The 15,691-nt window shown below is 42.4% G+C and overlaps 1 protein-coding gene across 1 annotated transcript; it reads right to left on the reverse strand.

Annotated features, from left to right (window-relative positions):
* Positions 1-3,212: 3,212 nt before the first annotated feature.
* LOC311230029 (placenta-specific gene 8 protein-like) lies at positions 3,213-9,317 on the reverse strand (the record flags this gene model as incomplete). Its single annotated transcript, XM_084316169.1, has 3 exons — positions 3,213-4,200; positions 7,075-7,226; positions 9,233-9,317. The coding sequence occupies 3 exons, from the start codon at positions 9,315-9,317 to the stop codon at positions 4,063-4,065; spliced, it is 375 nt and encodes a 124-aa protein (XP_084172295.1). The 3' UTR covers positions 3,213-4,062.
* Between the last annotated feature and the right edge of the window lie 6,374 nt (positions 9,318-15,691).

Genomic DNA, 15,691 nt, shown 5'->3' on the forward strand with positions numbered 1-15,691 from the left:
CCTTATTGTATGCGCCCATGGCGTCTTTGTATAAATTAAAGTGAGCTGTGAGTTTGAGTTTCCTCCATTTTCGCTCGGCTATCCTACATTTTCTCTTGTTATCTTTAACATTGGTTTTATTTAGCCATGGAGAGATTCTATCAGTTTTTACCTTTTTAACCTTTAGAGGGGCAACAGTATCTAACACAGTTGACAAGGTGCTGTGGAAGTTTTGCACTTGCTGATTTAAGGAGGATTCACTGCATTGGTCGTATGATTTCATCATACTAGAGAATTTTGCTTCAGCTCTAGCGTCCAGAAGCCTTTTGTGAAATGTGGTAAAGGGTTAAACATTACATTTTGTCTGTAACCGTAGCACTAGAGCTTGGATGTTTGGATGAGCTCAGAAGACAAGAGGGCACAGCAAGCAGCGCTTCAGGGAAACAGTCAAACAGTCACTTGGAAATGCAGTCAAAAATACTGTATCAAATGGTACCAGAGCCTGAGGGCCGAGGCACAGCGGGGCTCCAGGCACAGTGTCGGGGGTTAAAGATCCTGAAAAATATGGTGAGTGGTCAAAGAATATTCCTCAGTGCTGTGAGAATAGTGATAGAGCGTGGCTGTAGAGAGGACTTTGTTGGGGAACCAGCGCTCCAGACAAAGTATCACAGTCAGGATCCGAGTTCTCCCTGCTGCCAGCAACACGTCAACAAAGTCTGGGTGGAACCCGGAGTGACCCTCGTCTGAGGAGGCGGCAGCACCCTGCCCCCCTGCTCCCTAAAATAATTCAATATTCTAATATTCCCCTGGTATTTGTTGTCATACAAAAATACAGAATACTTTTATATGAAATGCTTCTTTCTGTTTTGCTCCTGAGAGTGTGCTAGATAAAAATAGATAAGTATAAAATAGAAAGTCAAGTACGTAAAACAAGTGTAAACAAAAGTGTTCAATATACATATACAATATACAATGCAGAGTAGAGAAAAAGTAACTGAGTTACAATACAATATACAGTACAATGCAGAAGTGGGATGAGGTACAACTTAGGGTAAGGTGCAATGAGGTATGAGTTGTAGTAAAGAGATAAAGTGGTATGTGGTCCAGTTATACTGCTCTGATTAAAGGTTGTGTTAAAGTGGTATGTGGTCCAGTTCTGCTGCTCTGATTAAAGGTGATGTTAAAGTGGGATGTGGTCCAGTTATGCTGCTCTGACTAAAGGTTATGTTAAAGTGGTATGTGGTCCAGTTATGCTGCTCTGATTAAAGGTTATGTTAAAGTGGTATGTGGTCCAGTTATGCTGCTCTGATTAAAGGTTATATTAAAGTGGTATGTGGTCCAGTTATGCTGCTCTGACTAAAGGTTATGTTAAAGTGGTAGGTGGTCCAGTTATGCTGCTCTGATTAAAGGTTATGTTAAAGTGGTATGTGGTCCAGTTCTGCTGCTCTGATTAAAGGTTATGTTAAAGTGGTATGTGGTCCAGTTATGCTGCTCTGACTAAAGGTTATGTTAACACTTTAACTGCCAGAAGACGAGTTTAGGCGTCCTTCCCCGCCATGCTCAAGTTGCCGAAGACGCCGTAACTCGTCTTTGATATCAATATTTCAAAAATCTGTGATCGGATTCATATTTCCCATCCGCTGGCCTGAGACCCACCAAAAAGCCCCACTGAACCCTCTAGCGGTTCAAGAGCGCCATCTGGTGGCCGATCGGCGCAATCGCCAAACAGGAAGTTACTTGGACGATGTGCTGTTCACCCATATTACTTCCGGGCACTCGGTATAGGTTCCGGCACTCTAGCTCGTCACAATACATAGCGATCCGTTGCCAATAACTCGATAAACAACATGATTTGGACGTATATACTATTATACAAGCTGGAAATGGACCGGATATTTTTACATCCCATAATGGAAAACTGTCTACCCCACGCTGATCGCCCAACGGCCCGCGGAGACTGGGGTGAGTTTTAGCGTGTAATATTTCCATGTTCGACACTAACTGCTATGATAAACATTTGACCCACATTAGATGAATGGTATAACGCTGCCCACGGAATTATAAACGCCCCCTCGCCCATCCGGTCAACATCAGATGACGTGTAGTAACTTCCAGAAGTCCGTCCAGTTGGATTTTTTTATATCGCGCCGATTGCTATCAAACTGTATTTGATCATCAATATAATGCATTTGGGGCTATAAATCACGTTCTGGAGAAAGCTGCAGAAAGAGATGAAAACATACTTATACTAGATCATATTTTAGTATGAATATGTGAATGAAAAAATTTAACGTTCATACACCCTGAACAATACATATAGGACATTGAATGGGCCCTAATAATGGCAATTTAGCAATAGAATTTAAAAAGTTATAGCCCTGCAAAGAAGGGGAACTTCTCCATAGACAAATAGAGCTGGCAACCTATGGTATATCATGAATTTAGCCTTAGGCAATCAAAGTGTTAAAGTGGTATGTGGTCCAGTTCTGCTGCTCTGATTAAAGGTTATGTTAAAGTGGTATGTGGTCCAGTTCTACTGCTCTGATTAAAGGTTGTGTTAAAGTGGTATGTGGTCCAGTTCTGCTGCTCTGATTAAAGGTTATGTTAAAGTGGTATGTGGTCCAGTTATGCTGCTCTGATTAAAGGTTATGTTAAAGTGGTATGTGGTCCAGTTCTACTGCTCTGATTAAAGGTTGTGTTAAAGTGGTATGTGGTCCAGTTCTGCTGCTGATTAAAGGTGATGTTAAAGTGGTATGTGGTCCAGTTCTGCTGCTCTGATTAAAGGTGATGTTAAAGTGGTATGTGGTCATTATCCTGCTCTGATTAAAGGTTATGTTAAAGTGGTATGTGGTCCACAGTCTTTTTCGTCAAAGTAACTAGTAACTGATAGGTTCAGATAAATGTAGTGGAGTAAAAAGTAAAATATTTCCTTTGAAATGTAGTGGAGTAAAAGTATAAAGTTCCCTAAAACGAGGGAGTAAAGTACAAATAGCTTGAAATTGTACTTAAGTACAGTACTGGAGTAAAAATACTTGACTTTCCACCACTGCATTTCATAGTATAAGAAATGTATCGCGTACACCAGGGTAAAGATGAAATGTATCGCGTACACCAGGGTAAAGATGAAATGTATCGCGTACACCAGGGTAAAGATGAAATGTATCGCGTACACCAGGGTAAAGATGAAATGTATCGCATACACCAGGGTAAAGATGAGACTGAACTCTCTTGCCTGAAATAGAGCCAAGGATTTATTTTAAGTCACACAAATTGAACAGAAATAACTGCAGTCGCTACAAAACAGGCAAAATATAAAATCTTAACATTCAAGTGCAAATAGTTTGTGTATATTACAGTGTGATATTGTCATACAGTATATACTTGGAATGGAAATACCCAGAACGTTACAGAAATATCTAGTGAATTTAAAGGGGCACTAGCAAAAAAACAATGCTGATTGATTTTGCACATAATCTCACACACATGCAAAAACTGTAAAGAGTTTTGCACATTAATTTAGTTTGACAGTTATTGAGAGTAAATTAGTTTGAATATGGCCAATATGGTGATGTCATCGGGGACATTGATTCCTTGTGTCAATTACAGCTCAATGAAATGATGTAGATGTGAAAATAGCAATACCTTGTCTTATAGGAACTGGATCAATTCATTGAGGTGTAATTAACCGGCCGTATTCAAACTAATTTACTCTCAATAACTGTCAAACTAAATGAATGTGTGCAAACCTTTTCACAGTTTTTGGATGTGAGTGAGATTACGGGCTAAATCAATCACCATTGTTGGTCCCTTTAAGTTCTGAATAACAGAAAAGGCTAAAATTATGGCATTTACTGCCTCTGTTGTTTTCCACCACAGACTATTTATAGAACATATGCACCTTTAACATTCCCCTGCTCTTCCATCGCTGAAACATTGAACAAGAAGCATCTTATAATTATTTGGTGGATAATTATGTGGGAATCAATTAGTTGTCGGTTTGAAACCCGTTTTGGGTAAAAAAGAAAAAGAACAAAATGCTACACTAGGAGGTGGGTAGTCTTCTAGGAGACGCTAGCCAGGCTCCTATGCGCTTTGGTACTGCGTGGTGATCACGGTTGCGCCGCCCTGGGTGCGATTTTTTATCTTCACCTCGCGGGACATCTGGCACCACGTGCAGGGATAGCAGAAGACCACCTTACAGCAGTCATCACAGCATGAGCCCTGAGAGAGAGAGAGAGAGAGAGAGAGAGAGAGAGAAAGCGAGAGAGAGAGAGAGAGAGAGAGAGAGAGAGAGAGAGAGAGAGAGAGAGAGAGAGAGAGAGAGAGAGAGAGAGAGAGAGAGGAGATGGGGAGAGAAAGAGAGAGAGGGAGAGAAAGAGAGAGAAAGAGAGAGGGGGAGATAGAGAAAGAGAGGGAGGGAAGAAGAGGAGAGGGGGAGAAAGAAAGAGGGAGAGAGAAAGCGAGAGGGGGGAGAGAGAGGGAGAGAGATAGAGAAAGAGAGGGAGGGAAGAAGAGAGGAGAGGGGGAGAGAGAAAGAGGGAGGGAGAGAGAAAGAGAGAGAGAGAGAGAGAGAGAGAGAGAGGGAGAGAGGATTAGTCTGGGCTTTGTGGGGAAAGAAAAATTGTAATTCTGATCATCTTAACCCTTCCACTGCCGCACTACCAAAACGGTTTACCCTTTCACTGTGACAATACACAGAAGGTTAACAGCGACCGTCGGTTGTGTGATAGTAAAGGGTTATTAACCTTCTGTCGTGTGGCAGTCTGGAGCAGAAGTCTCCACGTCAACAAGATAGATACTGTCATCAACAGCGCCCTCCAGACAGTAACTGGTTGCCTGAAACCCACCCGTGTCCTACCTGCCAGTCCTAGCTGGAATCGCCCCAGCCAGTCTCCGACGTGATGCGGCTACCCTCACCCTGGCAAGAAAAGCCCAGAATTACGACTGGCACATCCTGCACAAAGCCACAACAACACCGGCACCACCAGGCAGGCTAAACTCTCGCCATCCCTACAACAAGGCAGCACAAGAAATGCTACAGTCTATTTCTGAGGACTTGTCCAGAGACGCCTGGCTGGCAGCATCCTGGAAACGATCATGGGAGTCGGCTGGGCCCTCCCGTATCCAGCGATACATCCAGGACCCAGGAGGTGGTGTAAAAGGAGACGATTTGCCACGCCATCTATGGACCTCGCTGAACCGTCTACGCACTGGAGTTGGGCGCTTCAAGTCTTCCATGAAGAAGTGGGGCCTCACGGACAGTGCGGCATGCGAGTGTGGCGAGCCTGAACAGACTGCCGAGCATATAATCACCAGCTTCCCCGTCTACAGCCCGCCCTCAGAAGCTGGTCTTTTCGACGTAGGATCATAGACGAGGGCGTGGGCTGCAGGCAGTGGTGCGATGTTAATATGGACTGAGCCGGCACGCAGGATAATGCAGCCGCGCGCACGCGCAGCCCCGCGCGCATGCGCATATGTTCCCTCGCGCACATGTATAATAATACACTTTGTTTGTATAGCCTTTCATACAGAAACTGCAGCTCAAAGTGCTTCACAACAGAAGAAAGACAGGCATAAAATGAGCACATAAAGTGCAGACATATAAAATCAGTTTTTCACATTAGGATCTAACATCCCAACAGGCAACCTTGTTTATGGTTTGATTCAGTTTTAATATAAATAATAAAAATAAAGAGAAGATTAATTAATTATCTACTCAGTCCCAAAGTTTGTGATGTAAATATGGAATGTCCCAAGTTGCTGCTGTTTACAGAGTGTATTGTTGTCCAAAGGTGAATGATGGTGAATGAAGGGTTAAATCAAAACAGTTGTCAATTCCAAACGGTGAGACACGTAGGAAAATGTATCCTCATACATCATTCACCTTTGGACAACAATACACTCTGTAAACAGCAGCAACTTGGGACATTCCATATTTACATCACAAAGAGTCCAGACGTGGTTGAAGACACCGGCCTAGCGGCTATTGTTATGATAATGCGAGGTAGCGCCGGGAGGCAGGTAAACAGACGAGCCGAGTCGAGCGCAGCGCGTTCTTGAGTGCACGCGCATGCGTGCACAACCATGCATGTGCGTGCACGCGCTTCTGCTCAAATCTTTAATACTCAGTGAGCTTGCACACCGTGCTACCCCGTCCCATGAACAACGCATGCCTGGCTGCAGGACACAGAGTTGGCCATCTGATGATACACGAAAGAAGAAGTGTGGCAGTGAAAGGGTTAAGGAACTTTTTTCCAGTGCCGTTTCCATAGAAACAGACCACGTCATCACCACCCACCACCACCGTCTTCCACTGCACCACACCCCCCGCTCAGTGACGGATCACAGAGCCTGTGAGAAGGAGAACCACAAACAACGCTTTACAATTTTCTGTTCCTCACATTCACCCATTCACTCACACAGCGACGGCAACCTGCTCATCAGGGGTTAAGTGTCTTGCTCAAGGACACTTCGACACGCTGCCCGGGAGGAGCGGGAACCTTTCCGATTACCAGACGACCGCCCTACCTCCTGATCCACTGTCACGCCCACTAGATGTCGCACTAGAGCACCAGCTTGTCATTTATCCAATAATGTGCATTCCACGTGGGGGAATGGGAAGTATGGAGGGGATACATGCCTGTAACATGTAAACAACAACTTTCATTTTAGCTAACTAATTAGTCAGAAATGGACTATGAACAATGCCTGTCAAATGAGCCATACTATTGTCTCCATAGCTATAATACAGAGCAGACGATGGGTCTGCAAACATCGCTAAGATGGTCAATAACGCTGGCGTCAGGCGGTAGAGATGGGGTAAGTCGGTGGCAGTCAAAGAGTTAAAGAACACCTTAGAAAATGTCAAAAACTTCTGGAGATTTCGCCAAGAATTAAGTTTTCTCACGATTGGATGGCAATCACTTCTGTTCTGAAAATGTCTCAGAAACACCCCTTTCTTTTCAATCTACCTAGACATGTCATGTATCCTCTGAATGGAGGTTATGTCTCTCTAGTCTGTGCTTGTAAAGTTTCAGGAGGCTGGGATTATCCTAACGGTCACAATAGGTAATTTTATACAGTGAGGGTTCTTACCTGGATGCCGTAGCGCTCTCTCATGGAGGAGCGGAGGCAGCAGGACACCGCCATGCAGCTTACGCTGTCCAGCAACGGCATGCCGCAGCACCAGCCAAAGTCACCCGCCGTCTTGCACTGCATGCAGGGGAAACACCACCACGCACAGCAGCCTGGGAGGGACGCAAGGGAGGAGGGGGAGAGAGGTTATGGTACTGACACAGTGATACTGTGGAGAGAGAGGGGTTATGGTACCGTGACAGTAATACTGATACTGCAGAGAGAGGTTCCGGTACACTGACGGTAATCCTGCTACAAATCTTTTGACGCGAGGCGGTGAGAGGTTGTGCTGTTGATGACGTTGACGATGACTATGTTTATAACCGTCCACCAGAGATTACTGTAGGTTTGAATTTGTATCTATCTATCTTATTACTATCTCAGAGACAAACATATTCACACACAGGTTTATTTTCTGCTATTTTATGAAGTATTTCAGTAGTCAAGCTGTGCGTATTTGTTTATTTGTTTATTAACTGTTTTGAAGCAGAAGCCCACACTACAGAACAACAGTAATCCAAGTGGCACAAAACCAAAGCACAAACAATCTGATTAAACAATTCAAATGGAAGAAATGGTGCACATTTCCTGGCAGTAGCAACAGCTCTACCCAGCGTACTGTATGAACACTGTTCTCATTCTGATCCTGGCGTCTCTAAAGTCAAATCTATACTCCAACGTGCCGTTGACGCTTCACCGACGGTGTTGTATTTGGCTGCGGTTGCAGCTGGTTGCCTCTGGGCTTACGGACCCACGATCCGGCATCCATAGATACAGTGCGTTATATACAAAGTGTCGGGTGTAGATGCACATGGACCTGAGTGCATGTGAGGTGGCATGGTACGGAGCACGTGGTTAATGTTGTGTCATCATACCATACAAGACTATTGTGCAGTAATAGCATCAATGCTTTGTTGCTGCTTCCTTTTTGGACCACACGTGGTTAATCGCTAGTTCTCCATTAAGAACGCCTTCCCTTTCTGGGCCAACAGGCCTAATAGCCAAACAAAATAAACACACCACTTACTGTACTAGCCTCCCTCTGTCCTCTCGCTATGAGAGGATTACTAGAGCGAAGTGCTAACTATGCTACCCGCTCTACCTCGGAGGGCTTCTACGAGTATCGATTTCAATTAGCTCCCTCCATATTTTCAGAAGATTCGCCTAAAAGTACACGCAAGTAAATGGAAGATTGCTCCACTTCTACAAGGACCATTTGCATGTTCTTGGTATCTAGGGACATCTACTGTATGAACCTCAGGGAATGTATTCCCAGTGTCAGAAATATTGTGTCTGTTATGCTTGAGTAAACTGTAATGAACCAAAGGAGAATATAAATTATTATTCGTTTTTTTTCCCATCTTTGATGGTGAATAACACCGTGCTAACATTAAGAGAGAGGGACTGTAGATAAAGGACGTTGGTGCAAGTGCTAAAAAGACCAAATAATTAAAAGTTGTTAAGCAGCTGAATGCTGCGTTGGACAAAACACTTAATGCATCGTAATTCTAGTCCTGGGCATGCAGCCCTGAGGGTAAGAGTGCATACTCAGACCATAGTGGGTGCAGTTGATCGGCTATGATCTTTTCTGACCATTTCCTGGTGTACTGGTCTGACATGTTTGTAATACTGCACATTGCTTCAACAGTTGCCTTACCTCTTAATTTGACCACTCTAATTTATTCTTATTCTGTACAATTAGTGCTGTATCACTGTACATTAATACTACAACTCTGTACATACATCTGATTAGTACTATTACTCAGTAGTACTCATTTATATATTTTATACCCAGTTGAATTACCTATACACTGTTGCACTTTACAGTTACCTTTGCACTCTGGCTGGATGCCAAACCTCTTTTTGCTGTACTGTACTTGTGATGCATAACGGCAATACATTTGAATGTAACATAATAGCAATGCAGTGACTCATAGGGACATGGAAGTCTTGGACTTTGACACCTAGGCTATTAATGGGTGGCGGGTACTGTAGGCATTATGCCATTGCATGGAGTTGTTTGACCAAAAGAAGAAAAAAATAAAAGGCGTGTAAACACCAGAGGAATTGTGTCGTTGGGTATCGTTTCATTATTAAAGTCTGACACGACGTGACTTACAGGTGCCAGCATCAGCACAACAGTCACAGAGTCCGGTGGTCCATGTTCCTGAGCCAGGCTGGGTCACGATGATCGTTTGAGCCATTTTCTGTCCCAGGGAAGAGGACAGGAGAGAGAGAGATGGAGGGGGGGGGGGGGAGACTGGGTGTTAAACAGAAAACTGCTGTGATACCTGATTGATTGATTGATTGACATTTTTATTAACAGATTGCAGAATGGGTACAATACAGTACGGCTCAATACACACAATATATAGGTATAGGCAGGGTTCGAATTATCACCTGAGAGCTATGGGGGCCCCCTGAATTTTTTTTTTTTACTATTTTTTTTCCTTGAATTGTGGCTGTTTTCGAAGTCATATTTAGAGGAATATCTCATTAGGATTAGTCTAATACTAAGTAATAATGACATCACACAACATTCTAATCATTAGACCAGGGGTGTCAAACTAATTTTCACAGAGGGCCACATCAGCATTATGGTTGCCCTCAAAGGGCCAAAGACCGTATTAATGTTAATGTAATGTAAAATAAATGTAGCTACTCATTTACATATTGTTAAACATGTTGTTTCTGTATTTATTACTTATTCAAGTTATACATATTGCATATGCATTTGCATAGATGTAAAAATATATGTTAGCTTATGTTATTTTAACAAATAATTTTAGTTTATCAGAACCCCATATTACTCCATCAATCAATGATCAAACCATTCAAGTAAATAACAAAGAAGAATATCATCAAATACAAGCATTAAGTTTGTTCAAAACCTTTTTGTCACAGTCAAGAGGGGCAGAACTAACAACTGTGAGCTGCAAAGAACACGTGGGACAGATGTAGCAGATGTTACAAAAACAAATGGCTGCACACAACCTTGCAGAGGCCATACATCCAACTAATGGAAGATAGTTTAATTAACTTTAATTAACAGATTGCAGAATGGGTACAGTACAGTACAGCTCAATACACACAATTGTTAAGGGAATGCAGACCAGAGAAAGACTTTCGACTTGTTTACTTCAGGGTCCCCCATTTTCAATTCATCATAACATATATGACACACACGACATACAGATAGACAGTACAGATACATTTATGACATACCAGATTTGCAAATACAGTACTGTTTGTGATACAAAAAGAGTCCAGAAATGAGAGAAGAGAAGAAGTACCCAGAGACAGATCTACAGTATTGGTACAGTATATTATCCTGTAAAACAATAAAGTCGTGATGACAAAAGTTGGCTATAAGAGAATAGTCTACACACTAGATCAATATGTCTGCAGATGTGCTATACAAGCTCATAAGATAAGAGTGTAATACCTTATTAATAGCAGTCTATTCAAAGGTTAAAACAAGGTTTCCCCCAGTAGATTAGGCTTATATTAAGCTACTCTCCCAATCTAATTTATATTATCACAAGAAATAAGAAGCTTACCCTGCCTGTAGGCTCCAATGTGGAGAGTTGTTGTATTCCCCTCCCTTGCTTTCGCCTTTCTTAATAAGTCTCCTTTTCTAGATCCAAAATTGAGTCAGTTGTTGTTACAGCGGTGACTTCTCTTTCTTTCTGCCCTCCTCAGTTCCTCTCTACAGGGGTGTCAAACTCATTTTCACAGAGGGCCACATCAGCATTATGGTTGCCCTCAAAGGGCCAAAGACCGTATTAATGTTAATGTAATGTAAAATAAATGTAGCTACTCATTTACATATTGTTAAACATGTTGTTTCTGTATTTATTACTTATTCAAGTTATACATATTGCATATGCATTTGCATAGATGTAGAAATATATGTTAGCGTATGTTATTTTAACAAATAATTTTAGTTTATCAGAACCCCATATTACTCCATCAATCAATGATCAAACCATTCAAGTAAATAACAAAGAAGAATATCATCAAATACAAGCTATGACATTAAGTTTGTTCAAAACCTTTTTGTCACAGTCAAGAGGGGCAGAACTAACAACTGTGAGCTGCAAAGAACACGTGGGACAGATGTAGCAGATGTTACAAAAACAAATGGCTGCACACAACCTTGCAGAGGCCACTAATGGAATATAGTTTAATTAACTTTAATTAACAGATTGCAGAATGGGTACAGTACAGTACAGCTCAATACACACAATTGTTAAGGGAATGCAGACCAGAGAAAGACTTTCGACTTGTTTACAGTTGTTAAGGGGATGCAGACCAGAGGGAGACTTTCGTCTTGTTTACATCAGGGTCCCCCATTTTCAATTCATCAGGACATAATATATGACATACATGATGACATACAGATAGACAGTACTGCTACATCTATACATTTATACATATTATACATTAACGTGTTTAGTCCCTTGTTTGAGCCGAATCTGGGTTTAACATGATTTGTGGAGCTCCCTCTGGTGTTGTGGTCGCATGCATGGTATTCACTGACCTTTGTTTGGGAAGTATTTTGACATGTACATGGGTACCTTATAGTCATGTAGTGTATCTTGTAGACCAGGCCCATTGCAAGTTGCTGTACTCTGTGTTGCCCACATTGTCCACCATGTGGCGTTCGTTGGGGAAACAACGCTGTTTGGGGCAGCAACACAACACAGACACTGTATTTATTAATTATTTTATTAACATTTTATTAACTTGACAGACTGTGTTCTCATAGTGATTCCTTCATGTCTAGCCTCCAGAAAATAAATAAGAAGCTATGGGGCCTGTCTCGCAAGCCAGAGGATATTGTTCGATTCCACGTGAGCCCTCCAGGAGGCAATTTAAACAGCCCAGCATGCTAATCAACCCGGTATAAAGGCCTGCACTGGAGGGTGGCCCATTCCTTTTTTTTGCCCGCTCTCCCTCCTACTTTCTCCCACGTACTCCTTCTCTCTTCCAATTTCTCTACCTCTTTCACCCCCCACAGTTTTCACTCTTCCACTCACTTTATCTGTTTCTCCCTCCCCGCTTCTTTCTTTCCCTCTCTCCTATACCACTGGGGCCCAACTGGACCAGAGCAACCTGGGAGGAAGCTGTAATTGGGGCACTGTCTGAGGGAGCATTACATACTCTAGCAAGGTGTAAACATATGACGCTGGAGGAGGAAGTGGCTTCCATTAAGGAAATCATATGGGGCTCACTGTGCAGCACAGGCCGCCATGCAATGATCAGATTTCTGGAGGAATTCTGGAAACATATACTGTATAACAAAACCCCCTCTGCTGCAACAATAGTACTTTGGTTTCTGAAATGTCTCAGTCTCTGTGACCAGCGGACAGTTGTCTTGTCGTCTCAGGGCCGCGTAGGGGACTGTAAAACTAATACCGGTTTGCATTAAACCTAATAGTCGAGAATGGCCTATATTTATGTCAGCTAAGCAGGCCAGGGAACACTTAGCAACACCCCAAAGGGAGAGACACCATCTGCTGGCCTTGAGGGGAGGTGGAGAAATGCTGCACTAGAGCCTCGATGTAAAGGGCAAGAGGTGTGGAAAGGCACAGCACAGTACGAGGGAAACCATCAAACAACTTGTGAAATGTGGTAAAGGGTTAAACATTACATTTTGTCTGTAACCGTAGCACTAGAGCTTGGATGTTTGGATGAGCTCAGAAGACAAGAGGGCACAGCAAGCAGCGCTTCAGGGAAACAGTCAAACAGTCACTTGGAAATGCAGTCAAAAATACTGTATCAAATGGTACCAGAGCCTGAGGGCCGAGGCACAGCGGGGCTCCAGGCACAGTGTCGGGGGTTAAAGATCCTGAAAAATATGGTGAGTGGTCAAAGAATATTCCTCAGTGCTGTGAGAATAGTGATAGAGCGTGGCTGTAGAGAGGACTTTGTTGGGGAACCAGCGCTCCAGACAAAGTATCACAGTCAGGATCCGAGTTCTCCCTGCTGCCAGCAACACGTCAACAAAGTCTGGGTGGAACCCGGAGTGACCCTCGTCTGAGGAGGCGGCAGCACCCTGCCCCCCTGCTCCCTAAAATAATTCAATATTCTAATATTCCCCTGGTATTTGTTGTCATACAAAAATACAGAATACTTTTATATGAAATGCTTCTTTCTGTTTTGCTCCTGAGAGTGTGCTAGATAAAAATAGATAAGTATAAAATAGAAAGTCAAGTACGTAAAACAAGTGTAAACAAAAGTGTTCAATATACATATACAATATACAATGCAGAGTAGAGAAAAAGTAACTGAGTTACAATACAATATACAGTACAATGCAGAAGTGGGATGAGGTACAACTTAGGGTAAGGTGCAATGAGGTATGAGTTGTAGTAAAGAGATAAAGTGGTATGTGGTCCAGTTATACTGCTCTGATTAAAGGTTGTGTTAAAGTGGTATGTGGTCCAGTTCTGCTGCTCTGATTAAAGGTGATGTTAAAGTGGGATGTGGTCCAGTTATGCTGCTCTGACTAAAGGTTATGTTAAAGTGGTATGTGGTCCAGTTATGCTGCTCTGATTAAAGGTTATGTTAAAGTGGTATGTGGTCCAGTTATGCTGCTCTGATTAAAGGTTATATTAAAGTGGTATGTGGTCCAGTTATGCTGCTCTGACTAAAGGTTATGTTAAAGTGGTATGTGGTCCAGTTATGCTGCTCTGATTAAAGGTTATGTTAAAGTGGTATGTGGTCCAGTTATGCTGCTCTGATTAAAGGTTATATTAAAGTGGTATGTGGTCCAGTTATGCTGCTCTGATTAAAGGTTATGTTAAAGTGGTATGTGGTCCAGTTATGCTGCTCTGATTAAAGGTTATGTTAAAGTGGTATGTGGTCCAGTTCTGCTGCTCTGATTAAAGGTTATGTTAAAGTGGTATGTGGTCCAGTTATGCTGCTCTGACTAAAGGTTATGTTAACACTTTAACTGCCAGAAGACGAGTTTAGGCGTCCTTCCCCGCCATGCTCAAGTTGCCGAAGACGCCGTAACTCGTCTTTGATATCAATATTTCAAAAATCTGTGATCGGATTCATATTTCCCATCCGCTGGCCTGAGACCCACCAAAAAGCCCCACTGAACCCTCTAGCGGTTCAAGAGCGCCATCTGGTGGCCGATCGGCGCAATCGCCAAACAGGAAGTTACTTGGACGATGTGCTGTTCACCCATATTACTTCCGGGCACTCGGTATAGGTTCCGGCACTCTAGCTCGTCACAATACATAGCGATCCGTTGCCAATAACTCGATAAACAACATGATTTGGACGTATATACTATTATACAAGCTGGAAATGGACCGGATATTTTTACATCCCATAATGGAAAACTGTCTACCCCACGCTGATCGCCCAACGGCCCGCGGAGACTGGGGTGAGTTTTAGCGTGTAATATTTCCGTGTTCGACACTAACTGCTATGATAAACATTTGACCCACATTAGATGAATGGTATAACGCTGCCCACGGAATTATAAACGCCCCCTCGCCCATCCGGTCAACATCAGATGACGTGTAGTAACTTCCAGAAGTCCGTCCAGTTGGATTTTTTTATATCGCGCCGATTGCTATCAAACTGTATTTGATCATCAATATAATGCATTTGGGGCTATAAATCACGTTCTGGAGAAAGCTGCAGAAAGAGATGAAAACATACTTATACTAGATCATATTTTAGTATGAATATGTGAATGAAAAAGTTTAACGTTCATACACCCTGAACAATACATATAGGACATTGAATGGGCCCTAATAATGGCAATTTAGCAATAGAATTTAAAAAGTTATAGCCCTGCAAAGAAGGGGAACTTCTCCATAGACAAATAGAGCTGGCAACCTATGGTATATCATGAATTTAGCCTTAGGCAATCAAAGTGTTAAAGTGGTATGTGGTCCAGTTCTGCTGCTCTGATTAAAGGTTATGTTAAAGTGGTATGTGGTCCAGTTCTACTGCTCTGATTAAAGGTTGTGTTAAAGTGGTATGTGGTCCAGTTCTGCTGCTCTGATTAAAGGTTATGTTAAAGTGGTATGTGGTCCAGTTATGCTGCTCTGATTAAAGGTTATGTTAAAGTGGTATGTGGTCCAGTTCTACTGCTCTGATTAAAGGTTGTGTTAAAGTGGTATGTGGTCCAGTTCTGCTGCTGATTAAAGGTGATGTTAAAGTGGTATGTGGTCCAGTTCTGCTGCTCTGATTAAAGGTGATGTTAAAGTGGTATGTGGTCATTATCCTGCTCTGATTAAAGGTTATGTTAAAGTGGTATGTGGTCCACAGTCTTTTTCGTCAAAGTAACTAGTAACTGATAGGTTCAGATAAATGTAGTGGAGTAAAAAGTAAAATATTTCCTTTGAAATGTAGTGGAGTAAAAGTATAAAGTTCCCTAAAACGAGGGAGTAAAGTACAAATAGCTTGAAATTGTACTTAAGTACAGTACTGGAGTAAAAATACTTGACTTTCCACCACTGCATTTCATAGTATAAGAAATGTATCGCGTACACCAGGGTAAAGATGAAATGTATCGCGTACACCAGGGTAAAGATGAAATGTATTGCGT

Source organism: Notolepis coatsorum (assembly GCF_963971535.1).
Source record: "Notolepis coatsorum genome assembly, chromosome: 6".
NCBI lineage: Eukaryota > Metazoa > Chordata > Actinopteri > Aulopiformes > Paralepididae > Notolepis > Notolepis coatsorum.